The 15,917-nt window shown below is 49.4% G+C and overlaps 1 protein-coding gene across 1 annotated transcript; it reads left to right on the top strand.

Annotated features, from left to right (window-relative positions):
• The first annotated feature begins 3,025 nt into the window (after positions 1-3,025).
• Positions 3,026-15,904, top strand: Psmd3 (proteasome 26S subunit, non-ATPase 3). The gene is made up of 12 exons (XM_028755141.1): positions 3,026-3,409; positions 6,014-6,204; positions 6,456-6,593; positions 8,266-8,402; positions 10,468-10,658; positions 10,953-11,056; positions 13,448-13,562; positions 13,647-13,766; positions 13,881-13,984; positions 14,237-14,392; positions 15,291-15,341; positions 15,448-15,904. The coding sequence occupies exons 1-12, from the start codon at positions 3,202-3,204 to the stop codon at positions 15,523-15,525; spliced, it is 1,593 nt and encodes a 530-aa protein (XP_028610974.1). The 5' UTR covers positions 3,026-3,201; the 3' UTR covers positions 15,526-15,904.
• Positions 15,905-15,917: the final 13 nt, after the last annotated feature.

Genomic DNA, 15,917 nt, shown 5'->3' with positions numbered 1-15,917 from the left:
GGGGGAGGGGAGGGAGAGAGGGGGAGAGGCTATAGCCAGGTGTGGTAAGAAGATAAAGATCTAACTCCCTTCTATCCCCAGAACTCTGAGGCAAACAATGAATCTCTGTGAGTTACAGGCCTGCCTGGGCCACATAGTGAGACCCTGTCTCAAAACAAACACACACACACACACACACACACACACACACACGCACACACACGAAGGAAGATGTCCTGAGTATTTATAGATACAAGTATAGGCAGGACACGTCCTCGGCCTTCTGAGTCCCATTAGGGCGGGAGCTGAGCCAGTCCCGGCTTTGACACTCTCTTGGGGTCTTGTTTATAGAGGATTTGTTTACATAAATATCCATGCTGGAATTTTGTTTTCTGCTTTTAGAAACTGACCGCTGTATTTTCAAAACCGATGCTGAACGAGTCTTGTGGGAAAGATGGGAAGGCTTCTTCATCTAGTTTTCTTCTATTTATGTGTACGCCACAAAAGACATCACTCTGCTCCCCATTCACGGGTGTATAAAGGCCTCCTCAATTTGCTCCCTGGAGCCTCTACCCCAGGGGCACCCTCACCCTTCATCCCCACAGTGCACTACAGAACAGAATGCAGACTGTCACTTTCTCTAAAGGTCTCTGTGACACATTCCCTGTTGTTTTCATCTAAAAAAGATGGATGATGGTGGTGGTGGTGGTGACGGTGGTGATGGTGACAATGAGTGGTTATCACATGCCATAGCCCCCTGTGGAGGTCAGTAGACAACTTTATGGATTCAGTTCCCTCCTTCCACCTTCACCTTGTTTCCAGGAATGGAAGTCACATGTCCTCAGGCTTGTGGCAACACCTTTACCTAGTAACTCATCTTGCTTGCCCAGTTGTGTTGAGCTTTGGAGAGGGCAGCAAGCTCTCCCACTGTAGCCTAGGCTCACCTCCAACTAATACTTCTCTTGGCCTGGGTGCTGGGATTACTGGAGTGGAACATCATGCCTGACAGGGTATATTACTGTCTCAGTTAGGGTTTTACTGCTGTGAAGAGACACCATGACCAAGGCAATACTTACAAAGGCAAACATTTATTTGGGGCTGGCTTACATTTTCAGAGGTTCAGTCCATTATCATCATGGTGGGAAGCATGGCATCCTACAGGCTGAAGAAGCCAAGAGTTCTACATCTTGATCCAAAGGCAGCCAGGAGGAGGCGCTCTTCCACACTGAGCAGAGTGTGAGCACTCAGGGACCTCAAAGCCCATCAGGACAGTGATATGCTTTCTCCAACAAGGCCACATCAACTGCAACAAGGCCACATATAATAGTGCCACTCCCTATGGGTCAAGCATAGTCAAACCACCGCATTTACATTCTTTAAAAAAAAAAGCCTTTATGCTTAGTAGTGGTGGCAAATGCTGTTACTCCCAGCATTTGGGAGGCAGAGTGAGTTCCAAGACATCCAGGGCAATACAGAAAAATCTTGTTTTAAAAAACAAAACAAGGGGCTGGAGTGATGGCTCAGTGGTTAAGAGCCCTGGCTGCTCTTCCAGAGGTCTTGAGTTCAATTCCCAGCAACCACATGGTGGCTCACAACCATCCATCCTGGGATCTGATGCCCTCTTCTGGTGTGCAGGTGTACATACAGATAGAGCACTCATTTATACAAAATAAATTTTTTGAAAAAACAAAGCATTTATTTATGGGGAGAGGGGGAATGGAGGTCGGAGAAAGACACGTGGGACTCAACTCTCTCCTTCTACCATGGGACCCAAGGATCGAACTCCAGGCTTCATACTTGACAGCAAGCACCTTTACCCCTTGAGCCATCTCACCACCCCCTCAACATTTTTTTAGGTCTGACTGTCTTGGAACTTGCTATGTAGATCAGGCTAGCCTTGAACTAAGAGATCTGTCTCCCTAGTGCTGAGATCAAAGTTGTGTACCACACCTGTCCCTACATTACATTCTTGAGCTGCTGTTTGTTTGCTTGCTTGCTTGCTTTTTCAAGAAAGAGTTTCTCTGTGTAGCCCCGGTTGTTGTGGAACTCACTCTATAGACCAGGCTGAGACCAGGCTGAGCCTCGAACTCACAGAAACCCACCTGTCCCTGCTTCTTGAGTGCTGGGATAAATGAAGTGCACCAACGTGCTAGGCCTGTTGGGTGTTTCAACGATCCTATATGTATTGGCCCTGACAATATACAACCGGACTCCTATTACTATTATTATTATCATTGTTATTATTATCATTATTATTATTATTTTATTTTATTTGGTTTTTCGAGACAGGGTTTTTCTGTGTAGCCCTGGCTGTCCTGGAACTCACTCTGTAGACCAGGCTGGCCTCGAACTCAGAAATCCGCCTGCCTCTGGCTCCCAAGTGCTGGGATTAAAGGCATGCGCCACCACTGCCCGGCTGCGGACTCCTATTATTAAATTTGACTAATTCTATACAAATACACACTACCCCGCACTCCCAGGCTGCAGAGATGGTATGCCTTATATTTGGCACTATACAAAAATTTGACAAGGAAGTTCGGATGATCTAGGGGTTGAGCTCGGTTTATCATAAGCCCAACAGCCTAGTTTCACGTCCACAGGCAACTTTTCTTTCTAGTGCTGGAAGCATCTGGCGGGCGTTAAGAGCACGAGCCTGGCGGATTTCACTAGGGACCTGACTCGCGCAAACTGGGAGAGCTTGACGGGGGCTGGGGGGTGGGGGGGGGAGGAACTGCCCGGCAACTCATGATGTCATCCGCATCTGCGCTCCGATAGGTCCCATCCACTTACGTATTAGAGTCTGTTGTAGCCCAATTTGGAGTCTAAAGGGACTTCTCACGGATATCCAAAGATGTGCACTCGCGAGGAAGATAAAATCACCACCCTCAAGCCCCACAAATTCCTGCAGACTCCTCCCACTTTCTAGAAGATCCGCCTTCATCAAGTCCTGTAGACTCCTCCCACTTCCTAGAAGATCTGCCTTCATCGTGAACTTCGGCTGTTGATTTCTTTTCCCTCCCTGGACTCGGCCATCTCCTCGCCATGCCTGGTATTTCCCAGAAGCCCCAGCGCCGGGAAGGAGTTTGCAGCTGCTCGGTCATCGTGCGGCCCGACGCGAGCCCGCGCTGGTGTGCAGGCCCGGCTCTGTGCCTGGTCTGTGGTGTGAGGGTTTACGCGAGGCCCCTGCTTCGGTCCCCGGACTAGGCCGCGACCCCGGGCACCATGAAGCAGGAGGGCTCGGCGCGGCGCCGAGGCGCCGATAAGGCAAAGCCGCCACCAGGAGGGGAACAAGAACCGCCGCCGCCGGCCCCCCAGGATGTGGAGATGAAAGAGGAGGCAGCAGCTGGGAGCGGCTCTACGGGGGAGGGAGACGGCAAGGCAGCTGCGACCGAGCACTCCCAGCGAGAGCTGGACACTGTCACCTTAGAAGGTACGGGAGCCCACGTCCGGGTCGTGCCGCGATCACGGGTGACAGCAGCCAGGGTGATGCGACTTCTCGCTGGGACCTCCACCTATCTCGGTTTGGTGTATTCGGTCAATGGGGCTGGGGTCAGAAGTGCCCGCCCAACCAACCTGACTCCCTTGACCCCAGCCGATGACCGAGCCTGTTCTCCAGTCTTCGGACTGCCCTCCACACACTCCCTCTCCTCATCTGGGGTTGCATCTTAGTCTCACCGAGCCTTTTCTTCAGTCCTTCCCACTGATCTCCGTCTGACCGACTCCAGCGCCTGTTATTGATATGTAGAAATCAGCATTTGTATTTGTGTCTAAAGAAGCCAGGGTAACAGATTACACTGGCCCCTTAGTTTAAGAGTTTGAGGCTCTAGCCTCCTGTAGCAAGCTCCCTCAGAGAGCCATTTCTACCTCGTATTGCTTCCTTACTTCTGTAATTGAAGCATCTACACTGTCCCAGTGCATTTTTCCTCTCTCTTAAGGTTCTTATCTCTCCTTTCCTAAAGAGTTCAAGCACGTACACACTTTTACTTCTGAATCAACCCCCCTCCCCCCTTCTCTTTTAGTTTATAATGCTTACCTGTGGCTCTGACTCCTATAAGCCAAACCAGAGGCCCGTGCTCAGTTCCTTTTGTCCCCTTCTCCCGCTTAAGTTGCTGTTTTACTTTTTCCACTTAGTATATCTTGTCCGTGTCTGAAGTGGGTGATCTTCTGTAGTTTGTTCTCTCTCTGTCCCTGCGTGTGTGTGTGTGTGTGTGTGTGTGTGTGTGTCTGTCTGTCTGTCTGTCTGTCTGTCTGTCTCAACTGCACGAGAAACTACTTTAAAACATGGAGATAGGCCAAGTTATGCCCTGAGTGGTACTTTTGAGGATGTGTGTGTGGACTGCATCAACTCCCATTCTAAAGTTGGCGACAGGATCTGTATACAGTAAAGCAGTAAAGGTCTTCTTACCTGAAGTAAAAGTTTCCAGTGACAGAGATGTCACTCAGCATTGCCTGAGTAAGTTTGTGTGTGTGTGTGTGTGTGTGTGAAATAGCTCATTGTGGTTTGTATTCACTGTAGAAATTTTGGAACATGTGAGAATTTTAAAGCAACAGGGAGAAAATTTCAACCAAATTTGATATGTTTCCCTGTGTATTTTCAAACTGTTCCATAATTAAAATCACTGAAGTACACAGTTTGGATCAGGGTATTAGTATGTAAAGATAGTATCATTTTCTTTTTTTTTTTTTTTTGTCTTCTTCATTTAATATATCCATGAACATAGGGTTCAGTTTATGCAAGAAGCATTTGTTGACTATTTAGTATAGTGATGGAGATTATAAACTCCAGAATCTGTTTCCCTATTTGTGTGGGTGGATCAATAGCATTAGCTGTTTTGTTGGGTTATTGTGAACACTGGAGCGTGTGAGCTGTGCCTAGCACGTGGTATAAATACACGGTGATTCCTCCATACGTTATCGCTGTAATGGAAACATTACTGTCTCACACACCCATTGTGAAGTGGGCAGTAAGACTCTTAGCATTCTCTTAATTGCTACACATTGAAGTTTTTCCTTTTTCTCTTTTCTTGCTTTTTCAAGTAGCGAGAAATCATCACTATTCCAAAGTTTCTAAATCTACTTTTGTAACTACTTAAATGTAGCTTCCCCAAATTTGTATACCTAAGTCAAAAAGGGTAAAGGTGTATGAATTTAAATTTGTGTTTATGTGAGTGTGAGTACTTTACCTGCATGTTTGTGAGTGCACCACCTGTGTGCAGTGCTCACCAAGGCCAGAAGAGGTCATCTGATTCCCTAGAACTCCAGTTGTGGACAGGTGTGAGTCACCATGTGGGTGCCAGGAGTGGGACCTCTGGACAGAGCAGCTAGTTCTCTTAACCACTAAGCCATCTCCCCTGCCCCCAGTGTAAAGTTTTTTTATGTTGTCCTAAAAATCTGATTTACAGAATAAGTGTTCTTTTTCCCTACTGCTTATGTTGCCGTTCTTTTAAATATTGCTAATTTATTAGTATTGAAATGTTTCCATTTTTAGATCTTTGAATGCTACCAAAGTGCAGTCCTCCTGTCTCTCGTTGCTTTGCCTTCCCTTGTTATGTGCACATCCACTTTTGTTTGGAAGTTACGGCAGGAGTTTCTCTTACCCGGTTATATTAGTTCTTTGTGAAATGAGATGTGAATCTGCTCGTATTGTTCCATGTTTCTTTTCCAAAGGCTTTTTTTGTAGTCACGGTGTGTCTGTCTCTGTGTGGGATTTCTCCATTATTCACCAAGTCTCCATGTTTTGAGCTCTGGTAAATCCCTAAGTGTTTCTTCTACTTTGTTTGTTAACTGTTTTCTATTCTATGCCTTTCTGCTGTCCTCTGCCCTGTCCCCTGCCCAGCTAGCTTTTTCCTTGTTTCCTGGTTATATCTGATAATCAGTATGCTGCATCCATAAATATTGCTTAGCCCTATTGCACCAAAAGGGGTAAATGTACATGCCACCCCCTTTGTAAGACACTCCATGGAACTATTCCCTCAGTGCTCGGGAAACCCAAGGAATTACAAGTAACATCTGTCTCCTCTCTGGTCCTCTGCAGACATCAAAGAGCACGTGAGGCAGTTAGAGAAGGCCGTTTCTGGCAAGGAGCCTCGATTTGTGCTGAGGGCGCTGCGGATGCTGCCGTCCACGTCACGCCGCCTCAACCACTATGTTCTGTACAAGGCTGTGCATGGCTTCTTCACCTCCAATAATGCCACTCGAGACTTCTTACTACCCTTCCTAGAAGAAGTGAGTGGGGCTAGCTTCAAGGGTGTCTGATGGGATTTGCAGTGATCTTGAGTGTGGTGGCTTCCTCCTTAAGCCAGGACTTCTGTGAAACTATTGAAATCGTTATTGTACTCCATTGTTAGCCTCTTGACACTCGAGGGAAAGGACTGTCTTTAATTTTGTATCCTCAGCATCTGGCGAATTCTCTGTGTATATTAGGAAACACATGTGAGTGCCCAGTAAACTCTGTTGATTGATCTGTCCTCTCCCAGCCCATGGACACGGAAGCCGATCTACAGTTCCGTCCTCGCACAGGAAAGGCTGCGTCGGCGCCCCTCCTGCCTGAGGTGGAAGCCTACCTCCAGCTGCTCATGGTCATCTTCCTGATGAACAGCAAGCGCTACAAAGAGGTACCCAGGATGCAATGGGAGTGATTAGCCAGCCCCAGGGGCTCAGGGGAGATTATCTCCAGTGAAGAAGCAGAGGGGATCCCTGTGGACCCTTTGGCTTTCCATCTCCCCAAGCCAGGCATGGTGGTGCATGCCTGTGATCCCATTGCTCAGAGGCTGAGTCAGAATACAAGTTGAAGACCAGCCCGGACTGCAGAGTGACAGCATTTCTCACATTTGCACAAAATAAACTTTCATAGATCTTTAAGAAGTGACAGCCAGGTGGTGGTGGTAAATGCCTTTAATCTCAGAACTTGGGAGGCTGCTGCAGGCATATTAATATAGGGTACATGCATATACAAATAAAAGTAATGCTTTTTCAAAATTATGTTTTTAAAAAGCTAGCTCTGAGAGGCTGGAGAGATGGTTCAGCTATTAGGAGCGCTGGCTGCTGTGGCAGGGGACCCAGGTTTGATTCCCTGTACACACGTAGCAGGGAATTCATATTCTCTTCTGGCATAGGCACCAGGCAGGCATGTGGTACACTTAATATCACTCTGGCAAAATGCTCATACACGTAAGAGAAAAGCAAAATGAAAACCTCACTTGTGGCCTGAAGCATCCAGGAAGGGACTGTGGGTGCTCACCCTGCTCTGCAGCTCTGCCTCGCTGAGTGGGCCATCGTGCTTATCGGTTAAATACAGGACTTGCAGAAATGACAGGGCTTGCTGGGCAGTGGTGGCGCATACCTTTAATCTCAGCACTGGTAGAGGCAGGTGGATCTGAGATCCATGCCAGCTTGGTCTACAGAGCAAGTTCTAAGACAGCCAAGGCTACATTGAGAAAGCCTGTCTCAAGAAACAAAAAAAAAAAAAGAAAGAAAGAAAGAAATGACAGGAGCCTTTCTCGCTGCTGTCTTGTTCTTTTTCACCACAGTTTTGTTTGTTTTCTAGATTCAGTTTGTCTTTTTACTATATATACACAGAAGGTTGTGCAGCTATCAGCACTAACTGCAAGGACACGTTCCTTACTCCTGCTTGCCGTCAGTCATTTGCCACCCTCGATTTACCCACAAACCACCAGTGTGCTTTCTGTCTCTTTGGAAGATTTGCTCCTTGCACTTAATGCAAAGTTTAAAGATTATGCATGGGGTAATGGCATAGCATGGACCAGTGAGCATGCCACTCTGTGGTGTTGTTTAACTGAAGGTGGAGCCTGGACTTCATGTGTGCTAGTTCTGGGCCAGCGCTGTGCACTGAGCCGTCCCTTAGCCTGTTGTTTTGTTTCAGTGATTTACTCCATGGCCCAAGCTGTCCTGAGATTTGCTGCAGTCTGGCAAGCAGGATCACATTTTTGTGACTGGCTAATATTCTAATGAATGTGTCTTACTTTGTTTACTGTGACTATTTTTTGTTTAGTTTTGTTGGTTTTTTCCATATCTCACTCTGGCCCAGCCTAGCTTCCCTCTGGATCTTCCTTCCTCATCCTCCCAAGAACAAGATCACAGGCCACAGCTCCACACGTGGTTATTGTAAATGGTGCAGATCCGAGCATGTGTCTGCAGGCTTTGTGTGCAGCTGTTTGCAGTTCTCTTGGATTGCACCTAGGAACAGAATTGCATGCTCATGACATTTCCTCTGTGACTTCTGGAGGACTTACCACTTGTTTCTCTTTGCCTCTCAACCCCTGCCAGGCACAAAAAATCTCTGATGACCTGATGCAGAAGATCAGCACTCAGAACCGCCGAGCCCTGGACCTCGTAGCTGCAAAGTGTTACTATTATCACGCCCGGGTCTATGAGTTCCTGGACAAGCTGGATGTGGTGCGCAGGTATGGGCAGTCAAGGTCAGCATGGGATCAGAGCCCTGGTCATCGCTTCTGCAGAGGTGTGGGTCTGGAGAGAGGGGGCAGCTGGTGGGTGTGAGGGTCTGTGTTAGTCACTGTTCTGTTGCTTGAGGAGACACAATCACCAGGGCACCTTATGAAGGAAAACATTTCACTGGGGGCTTACCCACAATTTCAGAGGTTTGGTCCGTTATCATGACAACATGCACGGGCTGGAGGAATAACTAGGAGCTGCATCCTTAGCTGAAGGGGTTACGGCTGGCGTGGGCTTCTGAAACCTCAGTGACATGCTTCCTTCAACAAGGCCATACCTTCTGGTCCTTCTGAGTCCTTCACATCATGCCCCTCCTGGTGACAAAGCGCTCAGCTATCTGAGCCTAATGAATGGTCTGTTCAGTCCACCCCGGGTGCCCAGCAGGGAACAGCAGACACAGGGAACATGCCCTGCGCTCAGGAGTGGCAGCTCTGGGTGAACAATGGGCTAACCTCTAGGCTCTAGAGAGCTGTCCCCTGGCTCTTTCTGTCACCCCACAGAAAGAGAGGATTGTAGATGAATTAGAGGTGGAAGGACAGCTAGGAATATTGGCTTTCTGTTCAAAACCTGCTACTGCCACCCCTACCCCTACTCCACCCCTAACCCTGCCCCTGTACCCCTCTTCCATCCCTGCACCCTTTAGAAAAGTCCTCAGTAGTTTCTGAGAGCTGGCCTGATCTTTCCTCCTCCTCCTTGTGGCCTCAGCTCTCTACACTTCTGTACACTCCACCTCCTCCTCTTCCTCAAGCATGCCAGACGTGCTTCCCGTGCTCCTCCCTCTCTGCGCATGCTCCTCTCTGCAGACCCTCTCCCCATCTTCTTAAATCCAGTTTCCCTGCAGCCCATCTTGGTCTGCTGTGGCCAAGCTGACAGTCCTGGGCTAGTGAGATGCTTCAGTGGATAAAAGTCCAAACCTGACTTCTAGCTCTGAGATCTGCATTACAACCCAAAAGTTGCCCTCCGGCCTCCAGACGTGTACCATTGCATACATGCACACACACATTCTTTTAACTATGTATTTTTTCTTTTTGTTTTTTTGTTTTGTTTTTTTAAGCGTTACTTATTTATTTTATGTATACAGATACACTATAGCCATCCTCAGACACACCAGAAGAGGGCGTCAGACCCTATTACAGATGGTTGTGAGCCACCATGTGGTTGCTGGGAATTGAACTTAGGACCTCTGGAAGAGCAGTCAGTGCTCTTAACCGCTGAGCCATCTCTCCAGCCCCACACATTTTTTTTTAATGTAATTAAACAAACAGACACAAAAGCTTAAGTCTGGGGCCTCTTGATGGTGATGGCTCAGCAGGTGAAGACACTGCTGCCGAGCTTGAGGACGTGAGTTTGAACCCTAGGACTCAGGCTGTGGACTGAGAGGTTGTCCTCTGACCTTGTGTGCACACTGTGGCTCTCGTGTGCACACAAACATAACGTAAAGGAAAAATGGGCTAGAGAGACGCCCGCGGCTCCTCAGGCTCGAAACCCAAAGCACAGAGGAAAGCAAAGCCACCGCTCTGGCCTTCTGTGCCCTCTTCCCCTGATGACCTCCTGGCTTCTGCTGCTGCCTGTCCTGCCTAAACCACATTCTTGGCATCAGCGTAAGTTTTGTCCTCTCTAGAAAAGTGCCAGACCATAATGAATATTGGTTAAGTAGGACAGCTCAGAGTTGTGTTTAAGACTTCTTATTGTTTGTTTTGGAGACAGGGTCTCTCCGTGTAACTCTGGGCATCCTAGAACTAGACAAGTGGTCCAGGCTGGCCTCAGCCTCGCAGAGGCCCATCTACCTCTGCTTCCTGGGTGCTAGGACTAAAGGTGTGCGACACCACACTTTTGTTTATTTATTTTTGAGGCAGGTTCACTGTGTCACCCTGGCTGGTCTGAAACTCTTTGTAGATGAGGCTATCCTTAAACTCATAGAGGCTCTGCATCCCAAGCGCTTGGATTAAAGGTGTGAGCCACCAGACCTGACCTTGTTTTAAGAGTTTGACATCCCTTTGCCTTTCCGTCTCAAAGCTTCTTGCATGCCCGGCTCCGGACAGCCACCCTCCGGCATGATGCTGATGGACAGGCTACCCTTTTGAACCTCCTGCTTCGGAATTACTTACACTACAGCTTGTATGACCAGGCTGAGAAGCTAGTGTCCAAGTCTGTGTTCCCTGAACAGGCTAACAACAATGAGTGGGCCAGGTACCTCTATTACACAGGTAAGCAGGGGTCCCCACTCACAGAGGCAGGAGATGGCTCAGGCTCCTTGGTGCAGACTTCGCAGGGTTGGTGGATTTGCTGCCGACGGCACTCATCCCAAATAGGCACATGAGGGACCAGGTAACTGGTTGGGCTGATGAGGACAGTCTTGGTCTGCACATGGGGTAGAGTCTACAAATCATGAGGCAAGCGAGAATGGCAATATTCCAAAACCAAGGGGTTTGCCCAAAGAGGGGTAGCGATGGTCGTGGTGGATTACACCACTCTCTTGACCCTCTCTCCTGTACCCCCAGGGCGAATCAAGGCTATCCAGCTGGAGTACTCTGAAGCCCGGAGAACGATGACCAATGCCCTTCGAAAAGCCCCACAGCACACAGCTGTTGGCTTCAAACAGACGGTAAGCCATGGTTGAATTGCCCCTCCCCCTCACGTTTATCTGGTACCCCTGAGGTCTGCTTCCCTGTCCTAGAGCCAGAGTGTCTTGACCTATGCTGAGGCTGCCCCAGCTGTAAGTGTCACAGTTGTCAGTGACATTTAGCTCCTCTGCCAGCCTGTGTCCAGATGAGTTTGAAACGCTCCTGATTCCTGGCACTCCGAACAGTTCTCCTAGGCATGGGCCTGGGTTGCAAGCGTGGATAAACCCAGGCTTTTCCTTATTCCCTTAAGTGCCTATCTGGATGAGTATTGTCTGTGGCCAGGAAATCTAGAAAGTCTCCTAATTCACAAAACTGAGGGGCTTGTGTGTACATAACCCTTGGCCACTTCAGAGCCCTTGGACATAGAAGGTCTCTGGGTTGACTTGGGTGTTCAGCACCATGAATGACAAGAAAGGATGTTTTAGAGAGGGAGAGAAAGTTGCCTGGAAGCGTTGTGGACCTATGTAAAGTCCCAGAGCACAGCTTGCGATCCAGTCTTCGGCTCTAGCCTATGTGCCTGCCTCAGCTCGGTGCCGGCCTGCATTGCTCCGTTGTGCTCAGTGATGGGTTGGAGGGCTGGAGAGCGAGGGGTTTCTGTTCAGAACTTCAGAGGGGGCCAACTTGGTGTTTCAAGAATAAGATAGATATCTTACATTTGAACTGGTTTTTGGAATATTAGTAGGATTTTTACACAAAGGAATTTCCAGATACATGGGACACAGGAACAGCCTGGTAGATTGTTTACAATATGAGTCAGCATAACTAAACAATATAACTAAGTTTCTTTTAAAAGTCACTAAGACAGGAGTGGTAGCACATAGTAACCCATGTAGTTGGGAGACTGACATAGGGACATAGTAGGTAGAGGCCAGCCTGGACTACATAGTGTAAGACCCTGTCTAACAACAAAAAGCATGACAGATACAGATAAGGACACAGCCTGTCACATGCTGCTAAGTCTCCATTGGGTAAATCCGGCATCTCAAATAAGACATAGGGGGCATCTTTCCTTGCAGTAGCATCTGAGGCAGGGTGGAACAGTGCTCAGTGATGGGGAAGCCTGGGCCGATGGAAGGGGGTGTGTGTTTAAGGAGAGGCCTGTGTGGTGTGTCCTGTCCCTCCCCTCCCCCTCAAAGCTTATTAAAATATACTTACAGCTGGGCATGGGGGACGTAGCTGTACACCTAGACACTCAGGCAGCACAGGCAAGAGCAGTGCAAGTTTGAGGCCAACTGGACTGTTGAATAAAGAAATGTGTGGTGTGTCTGTATGTGTCTGTATGTCTGTCTCCCTCTTCCCTCAAGACAGAGCCTCACTGTTTATCCCTGGCTAGCCTGGAGCTAACTGTATAGACCAAGCTAGCCTCTGCCTCCCAAGTGCTAGGAATAAAGCTGGGTGCCTCGTGCCCGCTCGGTGTCTGAGGTGTCAGTGCTGCTGGTAGGTTGGGAACTGACGCGTTTTCTTCAGGGGCAGATAAAGGCCATTAGCATCCCTTAGTGCAGCTGCCTCTCCACCATAAGCCTCAAGAGACATACATTTCAGGAGGAGGGAGTGGGGGATAAATATGATCAAAATATATTTTATGAAATTTTCAAAGAATTAATAAAAATATAAAGAATGCAAAACCATATATGTTGATCCAGACTTCATGGTGCATGTCATATTCTAGCATGTGGGAAACTGAGGTACAGGATTGTTTCTAATTCTGTAACAAGTACAGGGCTAACCTAGGCTAAATAACCTAGGCTATATAAGGAAACCCTGGCTTTTTTGAAAAGGCAAATGTAAATTTGTTCCCTTTCTACTTCTGAGGTCCAGGAGTCTTACTAGACTAGCATCAAAGTAGGGATGGGCTGGCGTCTTCTGGAGACCCTGGGGAGAGTCTGGAGGTTCCCCGTAAGCACCAGCATCCTAACACGCACCAACGTGCCACTCCAGCCTCCACCTCGTCGGTGTGGGGGGTGGGGTGGGGGGGAGTCTCTCTCCAAGAGCTCACAAGTAGAGCAGGCTGGCCTGACTCAGAACCACCTGTCTGTGCTCTCTGAGTGCTATGCTTAAGGGTGTGTGCCACTACTACCCGGCCCTTTTTTTCTTCAGGATCTACTTTTATTTAAACGTGTATGGGAGGGGGTGTCTGTCGGCGTGTGTGGGTTCCCATAGAGACCAAAGAGGGGGTCAGACCTGCTTGAGCTGGAGACACAGGCAGTCACGAGATACCATGTAGGTTCTGGGGACCAAACTCCTGTCCTCTGCAAGAGCAGCAAACATTTACTGCCGAGCCTTGGCTGCACCCCTCTCTCCCTGCTGACTGTGAGCTCCCTTACCCATGCATGCGCCCCCGCCCACTGTGCTCTGTGTCACACCCTGTGCAGGTGCACAAGCTTCTGATTGTGGTTGAGCTGCTGCTGGGGGAGATCCCGGACCGCCTGCAGTTCCGCCAGCCCTCCCTAAAGCGCTCTCTCATGCCATACTTCCTTCTCACCCAAGGTAAGGCTGATCTCCACAGCTCTGCCCTGTGGCCTGATGTGTGTGTCCATTTATATCAACTAAACCACCCCTGTCCCCACACAGCTGTTAGGACAGGAAATCTTGCCAAGTTCAACCAAGTCCTGGATCAGTTTGGGGAGAAGTTTCAAACAGATGGGACCTACACCCTAATTATCCGACTGCGACACAACGTGATTAAGACAGGTACGGATTTGGGTCTGGACAAGACGCAGATGCTTGCTTTCTGAGACAGGCAGCCTCATGGGTTGGTGGATGGTGACCTGTCCATATCCTTGAGACCCTCACTGTTCCTCCCAGGTGTGCGCATGATCAGCCTGTCCTATTCCCGTATCTCTCTGGCGGACATTGCCCAGAAGCTGCAGCTGGACAGCCCAGAAGATGCAGAGTTCATTGTCGCCAAGGTGGGATTGGCTCAGGAGCCACAGTGTCCAAGGATGTGACCTTCTGCCTGTTACAGGGGGCAGGAGTAGGGGGGATTTGCCAGAGGTTCAGCAGTCTCCCAGTCTCCTCAGGAAATGCCAGGACTGTAGGAAAGCCAGGAACTTGCCAGAAAGGAGACTGAGTCTGGGCGTGAGTGCTAGGACAGAGGACCTGACCAGCACAGGTCTGACAGGAGGTGGCCTTTCATATTTCCTCCCTTTGGGAACCCACAGGCCATCCGGGACGGTGTGATTGAAGCCAGCATCAATCACGAGAAGGGATACGTCCAATCCAAAGAGATGATTGATATCTACTCCACCCGGGAGCCCCAGCTGGCTTTCCACCAGCGCATCTCCTTCTGCCTGGACATCCACAACATGTCTGTCAAGGTGAGATGCCCTTGGCTACTGCCGGCCTCATCAGCATTACAACCCTCCCTCCCCTGGAGTCCTCAGGGAAACCTGCCTTCATTAGTTGATTGGTACCCAGTTCCCAGCCCGTGTACAAACCACTGATACACAGCGGGGCTACAGGACAGAGGACTCAGCCAATGCTCCATAGCCCCAGCCAGCAGGACTGTAGTGCCTTCCCCTGTAGCATGTCAGGGATGTCACCAGGAAGGAGCAAGCAGGGTTCCAAGTTTGCTCTGTCTCTTCCTCTGAGTCTCTGTCTCTGCCTGTGAGACATGTGAATTGCTGCCTGGCTAGCCTGCGTCAGGAATTGCTAAGACTGAAGTCACTGCACACCGTGGAGCACTTGGCTGGGCTCGTCTGTATAAAATGAGGGTGCCCTTTACTTCCACAGAAGATCTAAGACCCTCTCTGCCTAAACACTGAGTTTGGTGCTGTTCCCTCCTGGTCGTCTTCCTTACCCCAGGAACCAGGGTGTTGCTGCCTTCCTTAAAATCAGGCAAAGCACATTGAGGATATGTGCGGCTCTCCGAGATCCAGCCCTTTCCGTCCTCACCTTTAACATGTGGTAGTGTAAGAATGCACTTCTAGACTAGTGTGGTAATGGTGCACACCTTTAAACGCCGCACTCAAGATAGAGGCAGATAAATCCTAGTGAGTTCAAGGACAGCTCATTCTACATAGTGAATTCCAGGACAGCCAGGACTATGGAAAGAGACCCTACCTTTAGATGGATGGATGGATGGATGGATGGATGGATGGATGATCACTTCCCGCTTAGACAGGAGGGAAAGTGTGGCCCATCATGTTCAGACTCTGGTGTCTGTGGCATGCGAAGGCCCAGTGATTCCTGATTCTCTTTCTCCATCTGCTTCAGGCCATGCGCTTTCCTCCCAAATCCTACAACAAGGACCTGGAGTCTGCAGAGGTGAGCAGGAGTCTAGGGTGGACCTTTTCAAAAGGGAAGCAGGGAAGGACCTGGAGGGCGGGGCAGCCCCTTCCTTGGGCGAAGCCCTCAGCCCTTCTCCTCGCAGGAACGGCGTGAGCGGGAGCAGCAGGACTTGGAGTTTGCCAAGGAGATGGCGGAGGATGATGACGACAGCTTCCCTTGAGCCAGGGCCTAGGGAGGGGTGGGCTGAGTGGATACTGGCTTCTTGTCTTTTCCCTCAGGGGTCCCCTGCCCGGGAAACTGTTCTGTTTCCCACACACAGCTCACAGACTGCATATGTGCAGGGGTCAGGGATGCTGGGAGCCAACCGTCCCCTTCTTGCTACCATGCCTCTCTGTGGCTGGTGACAGTACACTGAGGGCAGGAGAACGGGTGGCAGCCTCCTGGAGGCAGGGTCCTGCCTCATGGTGGCGTAGGCAGCCGGAGGGGACGGACAGAACCATGGATTAGGGTGTGGACTAGGGCCTGGAGTTGGGACACATTGGGTTCTATGTTTTTGAAGCTTCAATTATGATTTTTAAACAATAAAAAGTTCTCCAAAACTCCTTGTGCACG

The sequence above is a fragment of the Grammomys surdaster genome, unplaced genomic scaffold, assembly GCF_004785775.1.
Source record: "Grammomys surdaster isolate TR1022 unplaced genomic scaffold, NIH_TR_1.0 126048, whole genome shotgun sequence".
In the NCBI taxonomy this organism is placed as follows: domain Eukaryota; kingdom Metazoa; phylum Chordata; class Mammalia; order Rodentia; family Muridae; genus Grammomys; species Grammomys surdaster.
Note: the sequence above shows the minus strand (reverse complement) of the source record. Positions and strands in the feature narration are given on the sequence as shown.

Bases quoted from the DNA above. Each gene is read 5' to 3' on its own strand.
- Psmd3 (XM_028755141.1), top strand. From the start codon at position 3,202: ATGAAGCAGGAGGGCTCGGCGCGGCGCCGAGGCGCCGATAAGGCAAAG. The intron at 3,410-6,013 runs GTACGGGAGCCC...GGTCCTCTGCAG, and splicing joins GGACACTGTCACCTTAGAAG to ACATCAAAGAGCACGTGAGG. The intron at 13,563-13,646 runs GTAAGGCTGATC...GTCCCCACACAG, and splicing joins ATACTTCCTTCTCACCCAAG to CTGTTAGGACAGGAAATCTT.